This window comes from Hyla sarda, chromosome 3 (genome assembly GCF_029499605.1).
Source record: "Hyla sarda isolate aHylSar1 chromosome 3, aHylSar1.hap1, whole genome shotgun sequence".
NCBI classification, from domain to species: domain Eukaryota; kingdom Metazoa; phylum Chordata; class Amphibia; order Anura; family Hylidae; genus Hyla; species Hyla sarda.
This window is the reverse complement of record NC_079191.1, coordinates 329,520,771-329,545,054: the sequence shown is the minus strand read 5'-3', so window position 1 is coordinate 329,545,054 and position 24,284 is coordinate 329,520,771. Positions and strand designations below refer to the sequence as shown.

The 24,284-nt window shown below is 39.1% G+C and overlaps 1 protein-coding gene across 13 annotated transcripts in view; it reads right to left on the bottom strand.

Moving 5' to 3' along the window:
- SYNE1 (spectrin repeat containing nuclear envelope protein 1) overlaps positions 1-24,284 on the bottom strand; it is a 483,893-nt gene that overhangs the window by 276,495 nt on the left and 183,114 nt on the right. For all 13 annotated transcript variants that reach the window (XM_056567280.1, XM_056567285.1, XM_056567279.1 and 10 more), the window contains 8 exons: positions 19,663-19,827; positions 18,086-18,238; positions 17,352-17,495; positions 15,826-15,999; positions 14,868-15,026; positions 5,714-5,878; positions 4,417-4,551; positions 2,637-2,795 (listed from right to left, as the gene is read on the bottom strand). In XM_056567280.1, coding sequence (XP_056423255.1) covers positions 2,637-2,795; positions 4,417-4,551; positions 5,714-5,878; positions 14,868-15,026; positions 15,826-15,999; positions 17,352-17,495; positions 18,086-18,238; positions 19,663-19,827 — 1,254 coding nt within the window. The remainder of the gene's footprint in view (positions 1-2,636; positions 2,796-4,416; positions 4,552-5,713; positions 5,879-14,867; positions 15,027-15,825; positions 16,000-17,351; positions 17,496-18,085; positions 18,239-19,662; positions 19,828-24,284) is intronic.

Here is a 24,284-nt window from a genome sequence, read left to right as displayed (position 1 = left end):
GTTGATATATAAAAAAAAGTTTTTGCCTGGAATACCCCTTTAAGTAATTCCTAATACAAATGTGCCAACTCAACACACATAACCAAAATAAACCTTTTTCTCAATTGATACTTATAGGATACCAAAACAGAATAACAAAATAATATTGTAAAGCAATTAACCATTGGCTACTGTAGCTTTTACCCAGACGAAGGTGAAGTACGTTGGAGTGGTGCTATCCCGGCCTCTGCCAGTGTTTTCTATTCCTCTGTTACGATTGTATTAGGTCTGTATCCCCCCATACCTGTTTAGCAGGTTTGCTGCTACATACACGTTGCACTTTGGTTACTTGCAGTACTGTAATCTTATTTGAGCTTCTACACTTGTTTATGTGCAAATAGTGTGATATAGCATGTAATGTGCAATAGGTGTGCTACTGTCACCTCCCTTATATACTCTTATGCTACATACACGTTGCACTTTGGTTATTTGCAATACTGTAATCTCCACATTTGTTTATGTGCAATTTGTGTGATCTAACAGATTATGTGCAGTAGGTGTGCTGATTGCCACCTCCTTTATATATTTCATGTTTTTTACATTTATCCTGGGATATACCCTATACATATAACTACCAGTATTATACCTACCACCTGTGCAGAGCCGGTGATATCACCGTTTTGTTGTTGTATTCCTCTTTTTAATATATATGTCTTTTATCATTGCCTTTTTTTCTACAGAAATAATAAAATTGGTGTCCCTTGGGCACAGACTTGTTTTAAATAAATGACTTTGTTGTTCTCTTTCGGTTTTTGAAATTATAGTTTGGAGTTCTTACATTTATGGCCTATACTTTAAATTGGGGTAATACCTGATAGTACCAGATACTATGTGTAGCACCATCGGTCTATAGTACAGTTTTTTCCCCCTATTTTTTGTCCTTTGTGTTCTATATACTGTAGCTTTTGCAGAATACTGGTTAGTAACACTACTGGCATGCACATTATGTTTAAAGGAGTGATAACAATTTATTTTAAATCAACTGGTGCCAAAAAGTTAAACAGATTTGTAAAAAAAAATCTTAATCCTTTCAGTACTTAGCTGCTGTTATTTTCTTTTTTAATTTATTTTCTGTCTGACCACAGTGTTCTCTGCTGATACCTCTGTCCATGCCAGGAACTGTCCAGAGCATGAACAAATCCCCATAGCAAACATATCCTGCCCTGGACAGTTCCTGACATGGACAGAGGTGTCAGCAGAGAGAACTGTGGACAGACAGAAAAGTAATTCAAAAATAAAAGAACTTCCTCTGTAGTATACATCTGCTGATAAGTACTGGAAGGATTAACATTTTTTTTTTAATAGTAGTAATTTACAAATTTGTTTAACTTTCTGTCCCCAATTTATTTCAAATAAATTGTTTTCCACCGGAGTACCCCATTTAAGGGACAAAACGTAGTCTAACAGTGACTATGTTTGGTCCATTTTCCGTGCGTATACTGTTTATCTGCACAGAAACTGCCTATGCTTGAGCAATTGAAGAAACAGTCGCTATTAGACTACTCTCCATGTTATCCATTTAACTCAGGAAAACGCTGCTGTATAAGTCAACATACCTTTATGACAGCTTGCTGGCAACATGAGTTCAAAACATAATGGGGGAGATTTATCAAAATCTGTTCAGAGGAAAAGTTGCTGAATTGCCCATAGCAACCAATCAGCTCGCTTCTTTCATTTTTGAAAAGGCCTCTGAGAAATGAAAGAAGCGATCTGATTGGTTGCTATGGGCAACTCAGCAACTTTACCCCTGGACAGGTTTTGATAAATCTCCCCCAATGTGAATGGGACCTAAACTGTTCTTGGCTAAGTGATACCAAGCAGTTAGAGCAATAATTGTTGTAACTATGTGGGAGATTTATCATAACCTGTCCAGAGGAAAAGTTGCTGAGTTGCCCATAGCAACCAATCAGATCGCTTCTTTCATTTTTGAAAAGGCCTCTGAAAAATAAAAGCAGTGATCTGATTGGTTGCTATGGGCAACTGAGCAACTTTTCTTCTGAACAGGTTTTAATAAATCTCCCCCTATGTCTGTTTTCAATAGTTACCTATTTGACTTGTTCAAAACTCTGAACAAAAGTGTCATTTTGGCCTCTGGCTAGCGGTGGTGGATCCAGAGGGGGCGCAACAGGTGTCCGAAGAACATTAGAACTTTGCCAGGTTTGCTTCTCCAGAGTCTGGTAAAGGTGCTATTATAGGAGTAGGGATGAGAAACACATGGCATTTTGGCATCTAAATGCATAGGATGAGGAAGTAGGAACACTGAGATGACGTTTGGTCCATTACGCCACCTCAAGGGCCCTCCCTGCCATTATTCCAAGTGCTGAGTTTTTCAGTATGGACATTCCCCAGTGCAAATATAGCCAGGTAGTGCCCCTCCTTGGATTAGACTTTGAATCCAACTAACAACAGCACAATGCAAAAAATAATGGGATAAGAAAGTGTAAATGTTTCTTTACAATGGGACCGTATGGGGCATAGACATTAAACAGAAGCAATCAATGATATGTGATCATAGCCTAAATCCCATGCTAGCTGACTGATTACCTTGTATTGCTACATTCATCAGCAAGTAGTAGGAATTTCATAAGTTAACTTACCCGATGTTCCTTAATGATTTTTTCACTTCCATTTACTGGTAAAACGTTGTTTTCTCTGGTCAGTTCCACATGACATTCTTCAATTGTGCCTAGAATCCTATTCTTCTCCAGTTGAATTTTCAATCGTAGTAAGTGGTAAGGAGCTTCACCCTGAAAATCCTGCATTACAAATAGTCAAAAACAATGGAATTCTTACATTCATTCCTAAAGACAATAATTAACACTACCTTTATATAAATATTACACATTTATTCTCTGCCCTGTTTTTCATCTTGTTTTCATACTGAAAGTGTTATTAAGCTCTTCAGAGTCCCCTCCATAGTCCATTACTACTTCTAATTATCTCCATAACAGGAGGTGGGACCAAAGCTCAGCTGTTTGCCAGTAGTACACATGCAAGCACTTCCTTTCCCTTACCGTCCAGGCCAATTACAAGACAGCATCTACTCCTCACTGCCATGCCAAAAGATAGTGCTGTAAAAGTGCACTGGCACTGTGCTGGGGGATGATTTACAGAATACTATAGAGGGAAGGTGGAGGGGAAAGGGGTTACTGATGCACTGGCTGTACAAGGTGAGGAGAAACTAAAGAAACTGCAACAGCCAGGAAGGGATTACACAAATAACTGAACTAAAATCAGGTGGAGTAAAGTAGCTTGAAAGCATTCATTTCTAATAATTACTTACGAGGACATCTAACAATCTTAAAATTAAGTAGTTGGGAAATATTTTATATATCTCCTTTAAACGGACAATTTTGTAGTAGTATTTTCTACTTTAATTTAAAGTATCACTGCATCCCTTGTTTTTCATGGATTTTATTTTACTGTGCCTTTAAGTGCCTCTATTTGGATAATCTAGAGCTAACATATTTTCCTTATTAATGTCTATAAATAAAACATTTACCGTATTTATCGGGGTATACCACGCACCCTCATTTTACCAAGGATATTTGGGTAAAAAAAGTTTTTTACCCAAGTATCCATGGTAAAATGAGGGTGCGTGTGTGCGCGTGTATACCCCGATACACCCCCAGGAAAGGCAGGGGGAGAGAGGCCGTCGCTGCCCGCTTCTCTCCCCCTGCCTTTCCTGGGGTCTAGAGCCGTGCTGCCGGCCCTTCTCTCCCCCTGGTTATCGGCACCGCTGCCCATTCTCTCCCCTTGACTATCAGTGCCGGCGCCGATAGCCAGGGGGAGAGAAGCGGCGCCGACAGACAGGGGGAGAGAAGGGGCAGCGGCACCCATTGCCGGCGCCGCTGCCCCGTAGCCTCCCCCCATCCCCGGTTGCATAATTACCTGTTGCCGGGGTCGGGTCCGCGCTGCTTCAGGCCTCCGGTGTGCGTCCCCTGCGTCGTTGCTATGCACGGCGCGGCGCACTGACGTCATGCGCCGCGCCGTGCAGCGCATAGCTGCTTCTCTCCCCCTGGCTATCGGCGCCGGCACCGATAGTCAGGGGGAGAGAACGGGCAGCGGCGCCGATAGCCAGGGGGAGAGAAGGGCCGGCAGCAGGGCTCTAGACCCCAGGGCAGGCAGGGACAGAGAAGCCGGCAGCGCTGGCTGTCTCTGCACCTGCAAAGCCGCTGCAGTTCATTGATTTAAAGCGCCCGCTTTAAATCATTGAACTGCAGCAGCTTATCAGCGTATAACACGCACATAGACTTTAGGCTAAAAATTTTAGACTAAAAAGTGCATGTTATACGCCGATAAATACGGTATCTTTAATATGCCTAAAATTACAATATGATGATATGTTCTATGATCTCAGGAAATAGATCTACAAACCTTCCACTGTTTATGTAACTTCCTGACAGTTTCTTGTAATGGCTGCTGGTCCTGCTCTGGTAGAAAATCTGTCAGCTCATCACAAGCTTTCAGGAAAGCGTTCAGCACCTTCTGATCTAGTTGTCCAAAAAACTCCTGTAATAAGCAATAACAAAACATTTAGGGTTTTGTCAGATACAGGCTTAACACCTTTTAAAATGCAGGCTGTAAGGATCAATCTCACTTCATTTATAAATATTATATCATCAAACAATTATAAAGAGCAATAAAATCTAAAATCAATCAAATATCAAAACATAAACCAAAACCCTGAAAACAGTGTATAACACTGCCTAAGAGCTCTAAAGCCCTATATAACACAGCTAGGTCAAGTAGGAATGTGCTCAAGTAGTTTTAAAGTGGTTTTAAGGCTAAGTTAATGTCAAAGTTATGCTGACATACGATAACCCATGGTAACAAACAGCTGGTTTAAAAACACCCTGCACTAGCAGATTTTGTAAGCTTTTTAACATTAAAATAAACAGCATTTCTAGCTGTGAGAGTGAAACTTGACTAGGCCTTGTACGCCATGTTGCCTATGTTTTCCAAAAAACAGGGCTGGGCTGGCACCTTAATAGCTGATAAAAATTCATATCCCCTCCCAAAAAAAATAAAAATAAAAAAAATAACAATGCAGGCCACTGCACAATGCTTTGCTCAAATTGCTTGCAAGCTTTCTATTGCTGGTCTCTGTAGTTCCACTGTCAAGTGTTCTGTGTTTTCTTACTGTTCAACTTGTCTGTCCAAGATGGCAGCCGCAACACAGTGCTTGGGTTTTATCAATCCTAATTGACCACGCAGCTGTGTGCAAGCAATGACTGGCTAATCAGCGGTCATGTGATATTTTTGACAATTGCAAAGTATCCTGGGCTGACATCATTTCAGTGTTCCTACTTCCTCATCTTATGCATTCAGGTGCCAAAATGCCATGTGTTTCTCATCCCTACTCCTATAATAGCACCGTTGCCAGGCTCGGGCAAAGCAAACCTGGCAAAGTTCTAAGGTTCTTCGAACATCATTTAAAGGGGTACTCTGCTGCTCAGCATTTGAAAAAACTGTTCCGAATGCTGGAGCCGGTGCTGAGTGCTTGTGACGTCATAGTCCCGCCCCCTCATGGCATCACGTCCCGCTCCCTCAATGCAAGTCTATGGGAGGGGGCGTGACTCTGAATAATCTGAACTAAACAACCAGGTTCTACGGTTTCAGACTAATTATATGAAATGTATTAATACAACAACCGGTGAGGTTGGCTACTTACTGTGTGCTTCTTCAGAAGTTCTTCAAGGTTTCCTTTCTCCCTAAAGTAGGATTCTGCTGTTTTGAGAACTTTCTCAAGTTCTGCTCTTGACTCTTCAAACTTCTTCATCGTGCTATTATTGGCCTCTGCCTTCTTTCTCCATTCTGATATTTTCTTTGCCACACTCTTGAATTAAACAAAAACAGTATATTTACAGTTTATATTTGTGATGAATAAAACAAGAATACAAGCGATCTTATCACCCTTGATATGCTAAGTTTCACAATAGATACATCAACCATCATAATTTAAGTAGGCTATTCACATTCTTTTCTCATCAGAACTACAATAAAGCACATCTTTGTTTTAATTAATAAAAAAGGAGCAATGGTTGTTGAAATAATGGTTGTCGATTCCATAATTCATTAAACTAACATATTTTGGCAGCAACTTGGGCAAGTTGTGTGTAATGAAATGCGGTCTAATAAAGAAATACAAAACATATAGGAATATAAAATATAAATTGGGAAAACAGATCAACATAACTGAGGTGTCTGTAATCAAATTATTTAAGAGAGAATAACAATTGCTCTTCAATTATATTGGGGCATTTGTTGAAGTGAATTTCCCTTTTCATTTAACAATGGAAACCTAGCGTGCTTGTTTTACATCTTTTTTCAAATGGGATTTCAATATCTTATCGGTTACTCGGCTGACACTTAGAACCCAAAACACAGTGAACTTTGCCAGAACAGACAACTCTGTACATTGTGTGGAGTCATGCTGGGTTACTACAGTTCAGCTCCCACTAAAATATGGAAGCTGAGCCGCAGTATCTCTGCACAGACACTACACTTTTGATCTTCATTAAAGGGGTTATCCAGGAAAAAACTTTTTTTCATATATCAACTGGCTCCAGAAAGTTAAACAGATTTGTAAATTACTTCTATTAAAAAATCTTAATCCTTTCAATACTTACGAGCTTCTGAAGTTGAGTTGTTCTTTTCTGTCTAAGTGCTCTCTGATGACACGTGTCTCGGGAACCGCCCAATTAAGAAGAGGTTTGTCATGGGGATTTTCTTCTAAACTGGGCGTTTCCCGAGACAGGTGTCATCAGAGAGCACTTAGACAGAAAAGAACAAATCAACTTCAGAAGCTCATAAGTACTGAAAAGATTAAGATTTTTTAATAGAGGTAATTTACAAATCTGTTTAACTTTCTGGAGCCAGTTGAGATATATATATATATATATATATATATATATATATATATATATATATAAAGTTTTTTCCTGGATAACCCCTTTAACCCTTTTCCCTGACATTCCTTCTTAAAGGGCGAAAGTAAACTTATCCCCAATCCACATTATATGGGATAAGTAGCTGATCTTGGGTGGTTCGACCACTTGGACCCCCCGCGATCTCTGGGACACAACCCCAACTCTCTCAGTGAGGAGTGTGTGTCGTATACCAGTTGACAGCACACCCTTCATTGACTTCTATGGGAACGCGGATGATGCCGGAGTGCTATACTCGGGTATTTTCAGCACTCCCATATAAATTAATGGGGTGCGTTCCGCTTGCAGCATGAGCTCCTCACTGAGTGTCAGGTGCCGTCCTGGTGATCGGACACCCCGCAATCCCCTATCCTGTGGATGGGTGATAAGTTTATTTTTGCCAGATTTCTCCTTTAATGCCCAGGCAATTTTTTCCGTTTTTCCATTACTGCCTTCCAAGTGCTGTAACTCTTTTTACTGGGGAAAGGACATTACTTTTTTGCACATCAAAATGTATTTTGTGGGTCAGTATGATAACAGCAATATCAAATTTATATAGTTTTTTATTTTTTGTTTTACTAGTATGGCGCAATAGAAAGATAAAAAAAATTATAATTTGTGTCCCTACTTAACAAAACTCATAACTATTTTATTTTTCACATGATGGCACTATGTTAGGGCTAGTTGATTAAAGGAAAACTTGTTTTTTTATTGATACCATTTAAAAATAGATATGACTCTTTATTTTCTTTTCCATGTTTTGGAAAATGAAACAATACAAAAACATTTTTTTCTTCAATTTTCTTTTTACAGGGTTCAACGTGCTGGTTAAATAATACATTTTTTTTACTGTTTTACCTGTAAAGGGAAAATATATATTTTTTTATTTTTATAGGATTTTAAGTACTTTTTATTTTATTAACTTTGTAATTTTGCTTTTTATCAGTCCCACATTAGGGCTTTGACAGCGATCAGCAGATTGCTGGTAAATACACTGCCCTAGTACACTACTAAGTGTATCGTACATGTCAGCATAACATACCCAGCTTTCACAAGGTCCCTGGCAATCATGCTACCAGAAAGTCGATGGGGTGAACGGAACACAGAGACTCAACCTTTGTTCCTGGTTACAAGAGCCCAGCGGTAATTTAGGAATTGGGAGGGGACTGGTTCTATTTTCTGATTGTAATTTTTTTTTTTATTTCCTTATTTGTACATTATTATGGGGGCTGCCATCTTGCCTGAGCTGTTTTAATAGCATTAAAGGGGTACTCCTGCGGAAAACTTTTTTTTTTTTTTTTTTAATCAGCTGCTGCCAGGAAGTTAAACAGATTTGTAAATTACTTCTATTAAAAAATCTTAATCCTTACAAGACATTTTATGGGCTGTATACTACAGAGGAAATGCTTTTCTTTTTGGATTTCTCGGATGTCACGACCACAGTGCTATCTGCTAACCTCTGCTGTCCATTTTAGGAACTGTCCAGAACAGCTTATGTTTGCTATGGGGATTTTCTCCTGCTCTGGACAGTTCCAAAAATGGACAGCAGAGGTCAGCAGAGAACACTGTGGTCATGACATCAGAGAAATCCAAAAAGAAAACAATTTCTTCTGTAGTATATATCACCTAAAAAGTACTGAAAGGATTAAGATTTTTTAACAAAGTAATTTACAAATCTGTTTAACTTTCTGGCACCAGTTAATTAAAAAAAAAAAAAGTTTTCCATGGGAGTACCCCTTTAAGTGATATGCTTCACAGCAAGACCCATGGGCATACACAACAATAGACTGGACCAGTCAGATTCAGATTCATTTAAAATGTTAGTAAGCATGCTATGTGACCTTTTCAGAGATCATTCTACAGGGGGGGGGGGGGGGAGAGGCGCTAATCTATGTTCTAAATGGTGGGAGATCCAGTGTTAGCTCTCTACATTTCACTGTACTCCTGAGAATAAAAGGCATGAATGGAAAAAAAATATGTACAGAACAGGTCTTAGCTTAGTTTAAGCCCTAGAGGGCAGAATACAAAATGCAAGATTTCATGATTATTTTAAAATATAGATAGTAAAATGCAAAATCAGAAAACAAAAAACAAAAACTATTTTTTTTTTTACATAATGTAGATAATACCATTTTATGTATATTTGTATTATATATTGGTTAAAAAATGTGTATATTTTTGGGTGAAAAAATGCTGTCCCTTTAGCTAATGCCTGTGTGTCTCTATGAGGAGTCCAAATACAGGAAGAGAGGGCGGGACAAGGAGGGCTCTGTGCAGGTTCCTGGTTTGTCAATCATCCTGCTGTGTGAGGCATATCACAGAGCCTCAGTGCACAGAGCCCTGCTTGTCCTCAATGCACAGAACCCTGCTTGTCCTCAATGCACAGAGCCCTGCTTGTCCTCAATGCACAGAGCCCTGCTTGTCCTCAATGCACAGAGCCCTGCTTGTCCTCAATGCACAGAGCCCTGCTTGTCCTCAATGCACAGAGCCCTGCTTGTCCTCAATGCACAGAGCCCTGCTTGTCCTCAATGCACAGAGCCCTGCTTGTCCTCAATGCACAGAACCCTGCTTGTCCTCAATGCACAGAGCCCTGCTTGTCCTCAGTGTACAGAGCCCTGCTTGTCCTCAGTGTACAGAGCCCTGTTTGTCCTCAATGCACAGAACCCTGCTTGTCCTCAATGCACAGAGCCCTGCTTGTCCTCAATACACAGAGCCCTGTTTGTCCATATACACTTCCTGTATTTGGACTCCTCACAGAGACATACAGACAATAGCTGCAGGGACAAAAATATAAACATTTTTTAACCAATGTATATTACAAATATACATATAATGGAATTATCTACTTTAAATAAAAAGTTTTTGTTGATGACAGGTACACTTAACATAAAAACTTTTGTTTATTTTTTTAATGACATAATACCTTTAAGAATTTAAAAAAAGAATCTGTCACCTGGACAGACCTCTTAAATTAGGGACCCTAACACTTAACAAGCAGCCCGTATAGTTCTCCTTTGTAATGTTGCTAGAAGGCATATATGCTAATTTAATGTCCTGCTTGGACACATGAGGTGACGTAAAAGGTGATGTAAGGTCACGTATATGTCTTGCTTGGTGGAGTACTTATTAGACTACTGTTGCCACTCTCTAGCAGTACTCCAGGTTCGAGAGGGGTTATAAAATGCTGAGTGGGTAAAGGAGTACCCGGCTACTTGTTTTTCTTGGGGCAGCTGTTAAAACAATTAGAAACCAATTAATATGCAGCTTTTATTTCTTAATCTGCTGTCGAGAAATTAAAGCTGCAATGGGACTGATTGTTACAGGTAACAAGGATGTCTATTTTTAAACACTATTAATAAAAGGATCTTGTGTCAAGCTGGTTACATCAAAGCTGTGAACAAAACATATGAAGTGATAGGAAGACACAGGCTTTTCTAGCACACATATCTATTATACAACAGTCATAACGTTAAATGAATAACATTAATTATCTCATGACAAGGGTACCTGTCAAGGGTTGGGAAATATGAGGCAGCAAAATAAACAGTCATTGTTATATCTGGTTGATGTGTTAGAAACAGAAAAGAAGCAAAAAGATCTGAGTGATACTGGGCATGGACAAATTGTCTATCTTACAACTTATAGGACTTAAAGGGGTACTCCTGTGGAAAACTTTTTATTTTATTTTCAATCAACTGGTGCCAGAAAGTTAAACAGATTTGTAAATCACTTCTATTAAATAATCTTAATCCTTCTAGTACTTTTTAGGGGCTGTATACTAAAGAGAAATCCAAAAAAGACATGCATTTCCTCTGATGTTATGACCACAGTGCTCTCTGCTGACCTCTGCTGTCCATTTTAGGAACTGTCCAGAGCAGCATATGTTTTCTATGGGGATTTTCTCATGCTCCTGGCAGTTCCTAAAATGGACAGCAGAGGTCAGCAGAGAGCACTGTTGTCATAACATCAGAGGAAATGCAGGTCTTTTTTGGATTTCTCTTTAGTATACAGCCCCTAAAAAGTACTGGAAGGATTAAGATTTTTTAATAGAAGTGATTTACAAATCTGTTTAACTTTCTGGCACCAGTTGATTTAAAAAAAAAATCAAAAAATCTAAATCTAAAATCTAAATCTAAAAAAAGTTTTCCACAGGAGTACCCCTTTAAAGGATCTGTGCATATAATCTTGGTCAAGCAAGTAAGAAAATATCTTATTCTACAGTCTGGACATGCTTAAGGGAAAGGGACTCTTGTCACATGTACACAAAAGTGCAGTGGATTATCCAAGTTCACCTAAGATCTTGGTATCAGATACTTATGGACACCATTAGAGGTCTTCTGGAGTTCATGCCTCAACAGGTCACAGCTATTAAGAGATACCTACATAATATTATAAAGGTGGTCTTAATGTTATGGCTGATGAGTGCATGATGGTGCAAGACAAAAACAACAACAATATGATGATCAAATAAAACACTAGAGGTGAACACATTTCAGTAGTTAAGTAGGTTATAACAGAAACCAATTACCATACACATGAGACACAATGCAGAACAAAAGCAAGGAATGTTTCCATCTAAGGACATAGAGGTGCAAACGCCATAAACAACATAACACACAGTATGGGTACAAACAGGTAAAAATACCCCAGACCAAAATGAAGGCACTTGTGCATTGCTGGTAGAATCCTGATGTGCTGTCAAGCTGTTAGATGGAATAGCAGGTTGCTTTCTCAGCAGTTTATAGAAGTCAGGACCTCTCAAAATTTTGCCATGGATCCCAAAAAAAATTATAATATATAATATTGATGTTGCATTTCATAAAAGATTGACTACTGCACTTGTAATACTTCATGAATCACTAGAAATAGACAATAACCGCTGCAATTCTGTAAATGATGGCAGCAAAGTGATCACACTATACCATGACATGGAATTCTGTGTTTCCTTATTGGAAAAACCTGTTTATATAAAGGTTTAAATTCCTTTAAAGTTTTTAATTTGTTTAATGTATTAAAAAAGTATTTTAAAAAGTATTTTATGGTCTAACATATTGTCTAATATTTCATGTCTTCAGGGACTATAGTTTTTATTTTCAAATGCAGAATGAGATGATTCATAGACACTTCTCATTGACTGCTACTAAAAATCTTGCTTTTAGACGACATTAAAAAATATTAATCCTTTCAATAGTTATTAGCTTCTGAAGTTTTCTGTCTAACTGCTCAATGATGATGTCACGTCCCGGGAGCTGTGCATGATGGGAGAATATTCTGAGTCATCAGAGAGCAGTTAGACAGAAAACTCAACTTCAGAAGCTAATAACTATTGGAAGGATTTAGATTTTTTAATAGAAGTAATTTACAAATCTGTTTAACTTTCCGGAGCCAGTTGATATATAAAAAAAAGTTTTGGCCTGGAACACCCCTTTAATAATTTACCAGCCCTTGCAAATAGATGTTTAGTATTTATTGGATTACAATCAGGAAAGCAGGTCAGAGGTGGTTATTTTCGAACAATATACTTAGTTTTCAATGGGTGTTTAGTATTATTTAAATTGCAGGAATAAGCGCAACGCAACAAGAATTACTTTCTGTATCTCAGCAATAGACTTATAATTGAGCAGCAAGGCAAAGATCACAGAAAGTCAAGGAGTAAAGAGCGCTACTGTGTGCTTATCCCCACTCGTTCTCTTGATCAGTGGGGAAATCGGCACTGAGATCCTGACTGGTAAAGCTTTTGAAATGTCTCTGTGACATGTCAAAAGTATTTTATATCAATAACTTTCAAGTAATCTGATTGATTTTGTGTTTCCAAGCATGAATGTTTCTACAAAAAAGTGTGTGTTTATACTGTTTACACAACCATATTCTTTCAATATAATAATTAAAAAACACAGTAGATCTTTACAGAGACCATTAAGATGGCCATGCATGAAAGTCTCCCAGGCATCGAAAGTCAGTGAGATATCTTTTCCTTCTCAGACTCCTCTCTATACTGCTGTCAAATTCCAGTTTTATGGTAAAAGGTGAGTCCGATCACTGGAAGCTGTCAACATCATCCCAAGTTCTCCAAGCATGGGCTGGTTCTTAGTCCGAATATCTTATCAGCCACTTTTGCAGATGACAGTAAATGACATGCCCAAAGATTCTCTGATCACTTATTGTTAATATTTGTCAGTAGGAAAAATACTGACCAAAATTACAAGCGGCTCAAAAAAGGATTTGTAAAAGTTGATTTAAACCAAATACAGCAGGGCTCCTCAAGGATGTTACAAGGGATGGCAGTAATTGATGTTAGTTGGAAAGCAAAGAATTCTGGGACCAAGTCTGTAACTGTTGTTGTTCCTAATGGAAGACTACTATTTCTTCTTGAAGACTACTTAAAAAAAAAAAAAAAAAAAAAAACAAGCAGCAGATTTTGGGATATACAATGCTTCCCAATGTGTTACAGATGCTAAAATCTTTAGCCTCACCATCCTCAGGCCCAGGGGAATACTTACAGAGTGGCCGTAGGGACTTACCGTATATACTCGAGTATAAGCCGAGTTTTTCAGCACAATCTTTCGTGCTGAAAAGGCCCCCCTGGCTTATACTCGAGTGAACTCTCCGCCTGTCAATCCCTTCTCAGTGGTCTTCAACCTGCGGACCTCAAGATGTTGCAAAACTACAACTCCCAGAATGCCATGCTGGGAGTTGTAGTTTTGAAACCTTTGGAGGTCCGCAGGTTGATGACCACTGCGGCCTTCGTCATCATCCAGACACCCCCTTTAGTTTTTTACTCACCTCCCCTCGGTGGGAAGGAAGGGTGAGCTGGTCCGGGCCATCTACGCTGAAGGGACCGTTCGGTCGGGAGGGTTAATCGTTCCGGGCTGTCCATTTTCAACCGGGGGGGCCCTCTTCTCCGCGCCTGCCCCAAACTAGTGACGTTGCCTTGATGATGACGCACATGGGCGCGCATGAACGTCCCTGTGCGTCGTCGTCAAGGCAATGTCACTAGTCCGGGCCCGGAGCGGAGAAGAGGGCCCCCCCCCCGGTGAAAATGGACAGCCCGGAACAACTAACCCTCCCCAGCGGAAAGTCCCTGCAGCATAGATGGCCCGGACCAGCTCACCCTTCCTTCCCACCGAGTGGAGGTGAGTAGAAAAATAGAATAAAGATTTCAGCATATGTAATGCATTGTCAATTGTTATTTATGCCAAAATCTGCTGCTTGGTTCCATAAAAAGTATCAAAACTGACACCTTCACCAAAATCTTTCTATCCAGAGGTTCCTACAGAACTAGCCCTGCACCAAGCAAAACGTACTTTTCTAAGGTCACATATTGATCCTGTCAGTTTTTGTTACACTAAAAGTATAGCTTATAGCTTGTTTAAGGCAAACAAGTAAAGTGTTTTAACCTAACTCAAAAAGGACAAGAAATGTTCTGGCAAACATCATGCAACTTATTTGCTTTACTGTACCTTAGGGCAATTTGCATATTCTCCTTAATTGTTTAGGATTTGCATTAGATTATTATTAGATGTGTAAAAAAATGTGTAAAGTATACAACATACAAAAGGTAAGCAACATGAATAAAAATGTTAGAATTATGGAAGTTTTTTCAAAACCTGCAAAAGAGACAAGTGACAGGAGGCACACAATGTTTTTTAAAAACAATTTTTTAATACAAAGCACAATATGTTTTAAAGGCAGTTTTCCATGATTGTGTTATGAAGATTCCCTTATTGCTTTGCGTTCTGCATTGTGTCTCACAGAAATTCCTTATAACCGGTGTAGACTGTAATATAGGAAGTGGTTATGGGTTGTTAAAAACCCTAGGAAATCAACATTCGAAGGAAATAAATCTACAAAAGGAGGGGGCTGAGATTGTCAGAATTGTAGCCATGTGCTGCAAATCACCTGAAATGTCGACTGAGCATCTGTTATTTTCTTCTGAAGACCAGATCGGTCAAAATGGTGCAATGATTTACTGATTGTCAATGCTTTGTGGACAGCTTGGCCATTCTTCTCAATTACAACCAGGGCCTTTTTACAGCTCTCTTGATATGTTAATAGTTCCTATGACATGAAAACAACAGGTTGTTCTGTTAAAACATGAGCTGTCAAGCATTATAGTGTCAACTGTTTGAGCAACTTCCTAAGACAGTAGATACAGAACAAGCTGAACAAGTGCACCTATAAATAAAATAATTTATTAGACAGCTGAAGCAAAAAAAAAAATGTGTCTTGTCTGTCTATGCCTTTTTTCTGTACTTTCCCATAGTACATGCCTCTTAGAAATTATGCAAAGAAAATTAATATAGTTTTGCGGAGGTAGTGTTTTTCTCTGGTGTGATACTGGCCATTTACTGCTACACACCTAAGGCAATTTACTAACCCAGTAACAACAGTTTTAGCTTCTTTTTTTTTTTTAGTACACTCACAAAAGCAGCTAGTGTTTAGCTGGAGGTTGTGCTGTCTCCTGCAGAAGACAGACTTGCATCTCTGGTGCAAAGACAACCATGTTTTGGGTTAAGAGCATTCTTAGTAAAGTAATAAAAAAAAAAAAAGTAAAACTACGACATGACATTCTGAGCCAGTCAAATGTAATCTCCAAATTCTTGCTCCATCTACCTGTTTACAATCATTTAGTCATGCAGAATTAGTCTTTGATATTTTTACTAAATACATATGGACAAGCTTAAGAATTATGATCGGGTTCTAAATAAAAGAGGTTGACATTTGGCAAATAATAATCTCAATAAAAGGAGCTAAGTACATGAAAGGGATAGTACAAAAATACGACCAGCAGTATAAGAGCTGTATACATCTCACAGATCATTCCTAAATTGCTTTGTTCCTGACCCTTGGTACATACCCGCTGTTTTTGTTTAAAGACAGAAGTAGACTGCAAATCTAAGTCTGACATTGCAATAATTCCACTCAGTTTCTCAAGACAATCATAAAAGTTGGTCATCTGATTCTCAAATTCCCCAAGTGGTGGAAGAAGTTGTTGTGATTCATAAAGCAAGGGGGGATACCTCTCTCTTATCTAAGGACATGAAAAGATACATGTGAGTCAGCAATTCATAGAGAAAGAGTAAAACAAAAAAGCATCAGAAATCTAACTACACGTGGAATAAATACTGATGAATTTAAAAAGGAACTCTACTTTCTTTTATGGTTTCATTTGTTACCATTTTCATCCCCCTACTTACTGACAGTCTACATTCAGAGGCTAAAAAGTCATCAAGTTTTTAGTTTTACTCATACTTCCACATTTTTTACAATATGAGATACGAATCCAGAAAAGAAAATGATGGAGCTGCTGCTTTGTTTAACTGAAAGACATTTGTCTTATGCTCATACACTGTAATATCTACATCAGAGATAAAGTGAGAAACCTCCATTGCAGATTCCATCAAAAACACAGGACAAAATAGCACAGTATACAGTGCTCCAGTACAATACTGGGCACCATGATGGAAACCTGAAGAATGTTTAAGTCAATGACAGGGTATTCCAGGATTTTTTTTTATTTGACTATGCTACAGGGGCTGTAAAGTTAGTGTAGTTCATAATATAGTGTCTGTACCTGTATGTGACTGTTTTCTCACAATTTTTATGTGATTTTCACCCCAATATTTATTTTTAACAGCACACAATGACTGTTGTCTAGGATTTTTCCCAGCTTGCAATGCGGCAGAGACCTGACTCACTGGTCAGCTGATGACAGGGAGCCTGTCTGCTTCAAAGGGTGGAGGGATAGCTTGGTGGGAGAGAGATCAATCTGCAACTAATGCAACAGCTGTAGACATGCTGATTGAAAACCACAGGTCTTTTGAATGGATGCAGCTCATTTATGTTTCAATGGGTGGGGAGGCTGATGTGTGGGAGGGAGGAAAATGGAATTGTGGGATTTGTAGTCAAAAAAAGAAAAAGTCATACAGGAAATACCAGTTCACAAAAAGCTAGCCACAGTGTTATGGTAATCTCAGAACATAGCCATTTAGCCCCAAGACAAGTGCAGATCCTTCCTAAGCATGTCCACTACTGTCTTGGCAGGTACGTACTAAAATCACCTTATGGTGGATAACCCCTTTAAGGATCGGGGGTTCATCTCATGTGCATGTCGGACAGGGGAGCACAGTAAGATGCGATCCTCTGTCTAGTGCCCATGCAACATGTTCCAGCATCCAACATGAGATCCCAGATGAATGTGAACTGTCTCATTCAAACAAATAGGATCAGTTCTAAAATCAGTTTCCCTCTGGACAATGGACATATGTGAAGGGGGCCTAAATGAAAGCAAAGTTCCAGCTCCAAATGTAAAGAATGTTCCCATTCATGAAACACAAAGAATATTTAAAAGTTTGAAGTTTCATTTTAATATTGGCTACTAACTTTATTGAGTTGGTCTTTTATCCTGGACACTGCTGCCAACATCTCATTGGATTCAGACTGAGGAGATTCCTTAGTGAGAAGCTGGGCCATTCTTGTCACTGACTTATACTGAGCTTCAATGATTGGCATTTTCTGTTTGATATCCTGTGAAAGACAATTTTTAGCACAACAGGTTTGTTATTTCTTTAACCTATTTATTTTTGTCAATACACTATAAAAACAAGTTTGTACAATAACTATCAGGATTATAGAAAAAAGAACACAGGTTATGGTCTACATGTACTGTATGTTTAAAGAAGCACTCCAGATTTGGGGGGGAGGGGGGGGGGTGTTGCTGTCCATATTGATTATAGGTCAAATTACTTCTTCAAATAGCTGTTGGTATCTCCCAACCTTAAAGCCACGTTTTTCCCTTTTCCCCATGCCCTGATGAACCTCTACAAGTACCCAAATCCTGCTGTTAAAGTGGCAGGACTTGCTATTGCTGTCTTCCAGGAAACCTCTAACAAGGCACTATACATAAGGGATATAGGTTTGCAAAAACTAACTTATGCATTCTCAAATAAATAGAGAATTTTTTTTTTGAATTTGATGTTTCCATTGAACATGTTGTCCATTACCCCGAACTAAGTTTCACACATCAACGCCTGAATATTTATATGTTTAGTGTTCATCCAAACTCACAGACAAGACACAAATGCCCGAAAATGTATTCACAGTTCTAAAAGACATGCCTCTAAATCTTGGACGAACATCTTAACATTTAGAAAGGAAACTTCCAACGGCATGGAGATTCTCTCGTTGCCTCCTTCTGCGAATGCTGCGAGTGCTATCAAGCCATCTGCATACTCCTTTCTTGCACGCTCAAATTCATCTGCTCGAGCATACTGCAAAATATCAGAACAGAAGAGTCAAATGTTTACTGACTGTCCTTGGCAGTATTATTGGCACAATTTTCAAGAACTATTACATATACATGTTCAAATGAAAAGATTTATGCTTTTTTAATTGTCCTTGAATTTTAACAGCAGATAAAACTGAAAAAAAAAATATTTTACGTTGGTCTTAAAGGGGTAGTCCAGTAAAAAACAACATATCCCCTATCGCCAGGATAGGGAATAAGTGTCTGATTGTGGGTGTGTCCGACCACTGCGCCCTTGTGAAAAACTAAAATATGGCATTGACATAAGTATTCAGACCACTACTTAGTTGAAGCCCCTTTGGCAGCCATTACGGCCTCCCGTCTTCCTGAATATGATGCCACAAAGTTTGGACACCTGATTTGGGGAATTTTCTGATGTTCTAAACTGGAGATACTCTTGTGCTCTGTCAGGTTGGATAAAAAACCATTGATGGAAGCCATTTTCAGGTCTCTCAAGAGATGCTTAATTAGGTTCAAGTCAAGGCTCTTGCTAGGCCAAGGACATTCACAGTTGTCTCGGCTGTGTGCTTACGGTGATTGTCTGAGGTCCAGAGCACTCTGAATCAAGGTTTCATTAAGAATATCTCTCTACCATAAAGCCCAGATTGGTGACCTTCTGGAAGTTTCTCCCATAGCCACACTGGATATTGTAAGGATATTGTAAGGAGATGGAGTGACGTCAAGAACACGGAAGCTCCAAGCTTTCGCGTTCAGAATGCCGCTGTGCGGGCCTGAAGATCGTGGGGGTCCAGCAGCCAGACCCCCACGATCAGACAACTTATAAAATGTCTAAGGGCAGAGTACCCCTTTAAGTTTGTGCCAAACTTTAGCTTTTCCTTTTCAATCTCATTATTGAGTGAAGATTGATGGGGGAAAACTTGAAATATATATATATATATATATATATATATATATATATTATTTTTTTTTAAGCACAAGTCCTTGAAGGGGAAGGGTCTGAATCTTTTCTTGGTGCATTGTACACAGACAAGTAGATTCATGTTTGGGTGATATATTCTATAAATTCTTCTTTTTATGTAATGTTTTCCCAGTTTCATACAGTAACGCAAGCAAACAAACATCATTACAAGGGTGCATAATATAATGCTATTATCCAACATGAAACAATTATCATAAATCAATCAAAAACCTGCTATATTATTCACCAACAGGAAAAAATAATATCTTTAATTGATATTTTTTTTCTCTCCCCCCTGAATTATATTGGATTTACATCATAAGAAATCATTGTCATTTTACTAAAACCTTTTGGAAAATGAACAAAATAATTTTCAAGTAAATTTAGAATATTAATAGTATGTGATCCTTGAAATTTGAACTTATTAATGAACATTATAAAATAAGTTGTACACAAGGTAAATAACATACATGTTTGACTTCCATGAAAAGTTCTCTCCATCTACCATTAAGAAGCAGAAGCTGCTGTTTGATGTCCTTAGAGACAGTGTCATCAGATGTCTCAATCAGGAAATTACCAGAGTCGTTCATTGTCGTGTGCTGCTGGATCATGTGAGGCAAGTGACGAAAGAACTCCTAAACAGGGAAAAAAAAAAAGGGGGTATTAGGAAGGTGACTTAATATCCATTTAATATTTAATATCCATGAGACTAGGTTTCCACTGGTTTTTTTCTTCACAAAAATGCCAATAAAAACGCCAAAATGCAGGAAAAAGCTTTGGCAGTTTTTCTGGAGTTTAAAAAAAAAGAAAAAAAAGTGGAAGCCTAATAAAAGCTATTTTTATGAGTAGCTGGTGACTGGACTCAACCCTCTATTTTTGGATGCCTACACGGGAACTGGTCCGCTCAGTTCCATGTCATCTGTGATCTCCTGGAAAGAATGCATTCCCTTACTCCACATATATCTAGAATAGCAGTGCTATGTATGCAGTCCTTGAACAGGCGTTTAAGGGGGCACATTGTTTTTCAGGATGTGTGCATATTGTGCCCAGATCCTGGATCTAAAGAAACAATTTGCAACACTGAGATCCATTAATTACATGGTAAGGAGTCTACTGACAAGAAGTTCCTGCGTCTGAAGTGAAGGAGGATGGTAGTATGAACGTGCAGAACACAGAGGCAGTTAGCTTGGTTACAGTAAGAATACAGAACAGGGGAAACGTGCCAGGGTGGCTAGCCCTGAACTGACACACCCCAACTAATTTATAAGTTGGCAGATGAAGAGGATGTTAGGTCAGGGCTAGCCTTGCTGCAGCAGGACACTGCTTTTGATAGCCAGGGGGTGTCTGCTCCAATAAGGAGGGGAGTAGGAATGAAGGGCAGACCAGACAGGTGTTGGTAATGGGTGACTTAATTATTAGGGGGACAGACGAGGCACTGTAAAAAAAAAAATGGTAAATTGTGAACTTCTAGAAATGCCTTCCCTAGAAATGCTTAAAGGGGTTATCCAGGGAAAAAAAAAATGTTATATATATATATATATATATATATATATATATATATATATATCTCAACTGGCTACAGAAAGTTAAACAGATTTGTAAATTACTTCTATTAAAAAAATCTTAATCCTTTCAGTACTTATGAGCTGCTGAAGTTGAGTTGTTCTTTTCTGTCTAAGTGCTCTCTGATGACACGTGTCTCGGGAACCACCCAGTTTAGAAGCAAATCCCCATAACAAACCGTTTCTACTCTGTGCAGTTCCCGAGACAAGCAGAGATGTCAACAGAGAGCACTGTCGCCAGACAGAAAACAACAACTCAACTTCAGCAGCTGATAATTATTGAAAGGATTAAGAATTTTTAATAGAAGTAATTTACAAATCTGTTTAACTTTCTGGAGCCAGTTAATAAATAAAAAAATTTAAAAAATTCCTGGAATACCCCTTTAAAATCAAATAAGAGACAGATCTGGGTGAACCCCATTTGCTGCTGCAGAGTCATTAAACCTGAATCTCTCTAGCTTACTATTACCCTGCCCTGTGTTTCAAAAGAGGCAGTAAGGCATTTCACTAAATACTATTAAAAGTAGCTCAGGTAAGCAGCCCCCATAATAATGTACTAAAAATTAAATACATAAAAAATGACAATCAGAAAATAGAAATAAATTATACACTACTCAAAAAAATAAAGGGAACACTAAGATAACACATCCTAGATCTGAATGAATGAACTAATAGTATGAAATACTTTCGTCTTTACATAGTTGAATGTGAGGACAACAAAATCACACAAAAATGATCAATGGAAATCAAATTTATCAACCCATGGAGGTTTGGATATGGAGTCCCACTCAAAATCAAAGTGGAAAACCACACTACAGGCTGATCCAACTTTGATGTAATGTCCTTAAAACAAGTCAAAATGAGGCTCAGTAGTGTGTGTGTGACCTCCATGTGCCCGTATGACCTCCCTACAATACCTGGGCATGCTCCTGATAAGGTGACGGATGGTCTCCTGAGGGATGTCCTTCCAGACCTGGACTAAAGCATCCGCCAACTCCTGGACAGTCTGTGGTGCAATGTGGTGTTGGTGGATGGAGAGAGACATGATGTCCCAGATGTGCTCAATCGGATTCAGGTCTGAGGAATGGGCGGGCCAGTCCATAGCATCAATGCCTTCCTCTTGCAGGAACTGCTCACACATTCCAGTCACATGAGGTCTAGCATTGTCTTGCATTAGGAGGAACCCAGGGCCAACCGCACCAGCATATGGTCTCACAAGAGGTCTAAGGATCTCATCTCGGTACCTAATGGCAGTCAGGCTACCTCTGGCCAGTCCCCCAAAGAAATGCCACCCCACACCATTACTGACCCACCGCCAACCCTTTCATGCTGGAGGATGTTGCAGGCAGCAGAATGTTCTCCACGGTGTCTCTAGATTCTGTTACATCTGTCACATGTGCTCAGAGTGAACCTGCTTTCTTCTGTGAAGAGCACAGGGTGACAGTGGCGAATTTGCCAATATTGGTGTTCTCTGGCAAATGCCAAACATCCTGCACGGTGTTGGGCTGTAAGCACAACCCCCACCTGTGGATGTCGGGCACTCATACCACCCTCATGGAGTCTGTTTCTGACCGTTTGAGTGGACACATGCATATTTGTGGCCTACTGGACGTCATTTTGCAGGGCTCTGGTAGTTTTCCGCCTTGCACAAAGGTGGAGGTAGCGGTCCTGCTGCTGGGTTGTTGTTGCCCTCCTACGGCTTCTCCACGTCTCCTGATGTACTGGCCTGTCTCCTGGTAGCGCCTCCATGCTCTGGACACTACGCTGACAGACACAGCAAACCTTCTTGCCACAGCTCGCATTGATGTGCGATCCTGGATGAGCTGCACTATTTGAGCCACGTGTGTGGGTTGAAGACTCCGTCTCATGCTACCACTAGAGTGAAAGCACCGCCAGCATTAAAAAGTGACCAAAACATCAGCCTGGAAGCATAGAAACTGAGAAGTGGTCTGTGGTCCCCACCTGCAGAACCACTTCTATATTGGGGGTGTCTTGATAATTGCCTATAATTCCTGCCTGTTGTCTGTTCCATATGCACAACAGCATGTGAAATTGATTGTCAATCAGTGTTGCTTCCTGAGTGGACAGTGTGATTTCACAGAAGTGCGATTGACTTGGAGTTACATTGTGTTGTTTAAGTGTTCCCTTTATTTTTTTGAGCAGTGTACAGAAAGAACATGTTTTAGCATCTGTCTCTAATCAGGGGGAAAAAAAACTAGAAGACACATTCACTTTAAGTTTTCTTCCATATAATTTAGACTCACAGAATGGTACATTGCAATCTTACAACAATAAGCCAAACAATATATATATTTTTTTTTATACATTGCTCTTTACAATAGGCAGAAAGTCAGTGTTTCCATGACGACTAACTACTAATAATAGACTTATGTACTTTGTAGTGATGTTAGTTGGCTATATTGTTACAGCTTCTCAACCAGGCACTGGAAAAGGGTTTATTAAAGTAATGTAGTGAATCAATACAGTCTGGGATAGACAGTAGCTTCCTGACAAAGACCACTCCCAGGCATATTGGATCTTGTAGGGCTAATTTCTTTGTCACTTCACTGCCTCCCACCCCCCTTCTCTGGGGAAGTTAGTCTTAAACCCCTTAGTCTCTCTCAATGAGATTATATTTAATCTTTGCAAATAAATAAGTGCAATTACTGAGCAATTTTCTTCTAAATAAAATGATATACTAGTAGCCAAAAGAAAGTTTCCAGCTATCAGCATAGACATTACTAAACAATGAAAATACCTTATCCTATTAAAGCAACCATACATGTACAGTGGAAGTTTGTTACGGAAACATGGAGTGGACTCCTATGTGGCGGGTGTCGGCTGTGTAGCACAACTGACAACCACCAGCAATAGCAGTAACTTCTATGCCAGCTGTTTAACCCTCAAAATTCTGCAGCAATCACAGGGTGACCTTGGGTGGTCATGGCAACCGGGAGTCTAGTGAAGGCAGAGGCAGCAATTAATGAGAGAATTGTGACCTCAAAATGGCAGTACACACATGGGGACTAAATATTAAAATAAAATACTGTGCTAATATATTTTTAAAAACACAAATATTAAAGCCTACATCAAGTGATGGATGCGTGAGTCTCAAGCAAGGCTTCGGGGTGCAGCACGAAAATTTATGGATATATCCTATGGCCAAGCCATCACTGGATGTACGCTTTAAAAACCCCATTTAACAATAATATATATTTTTATATACAAATTTTTTTTTTATATACCTGGTATTGCCCTGTGTAGGAATGCCCTAACTGTAATCAAAATAAAGCAATTTATCCCATAATGTGAGTGTTCTAAAATAAGAATAATTCCCAATGCCAAAATAGCTGTGTTTTTGTCACCTGGCCTCCCAAAAAACATCAAAAATGATTTCAAACAGCTCCCTAAATGATAAAATTATCGGGGTCAGATTATAGCAAGGGTTAGGAATTTTGTTTGCAAAATAATATAAGGTAGAAAAATATAACAAAAACAATATACATTTTTTATGGGTATTGGTAATCGTA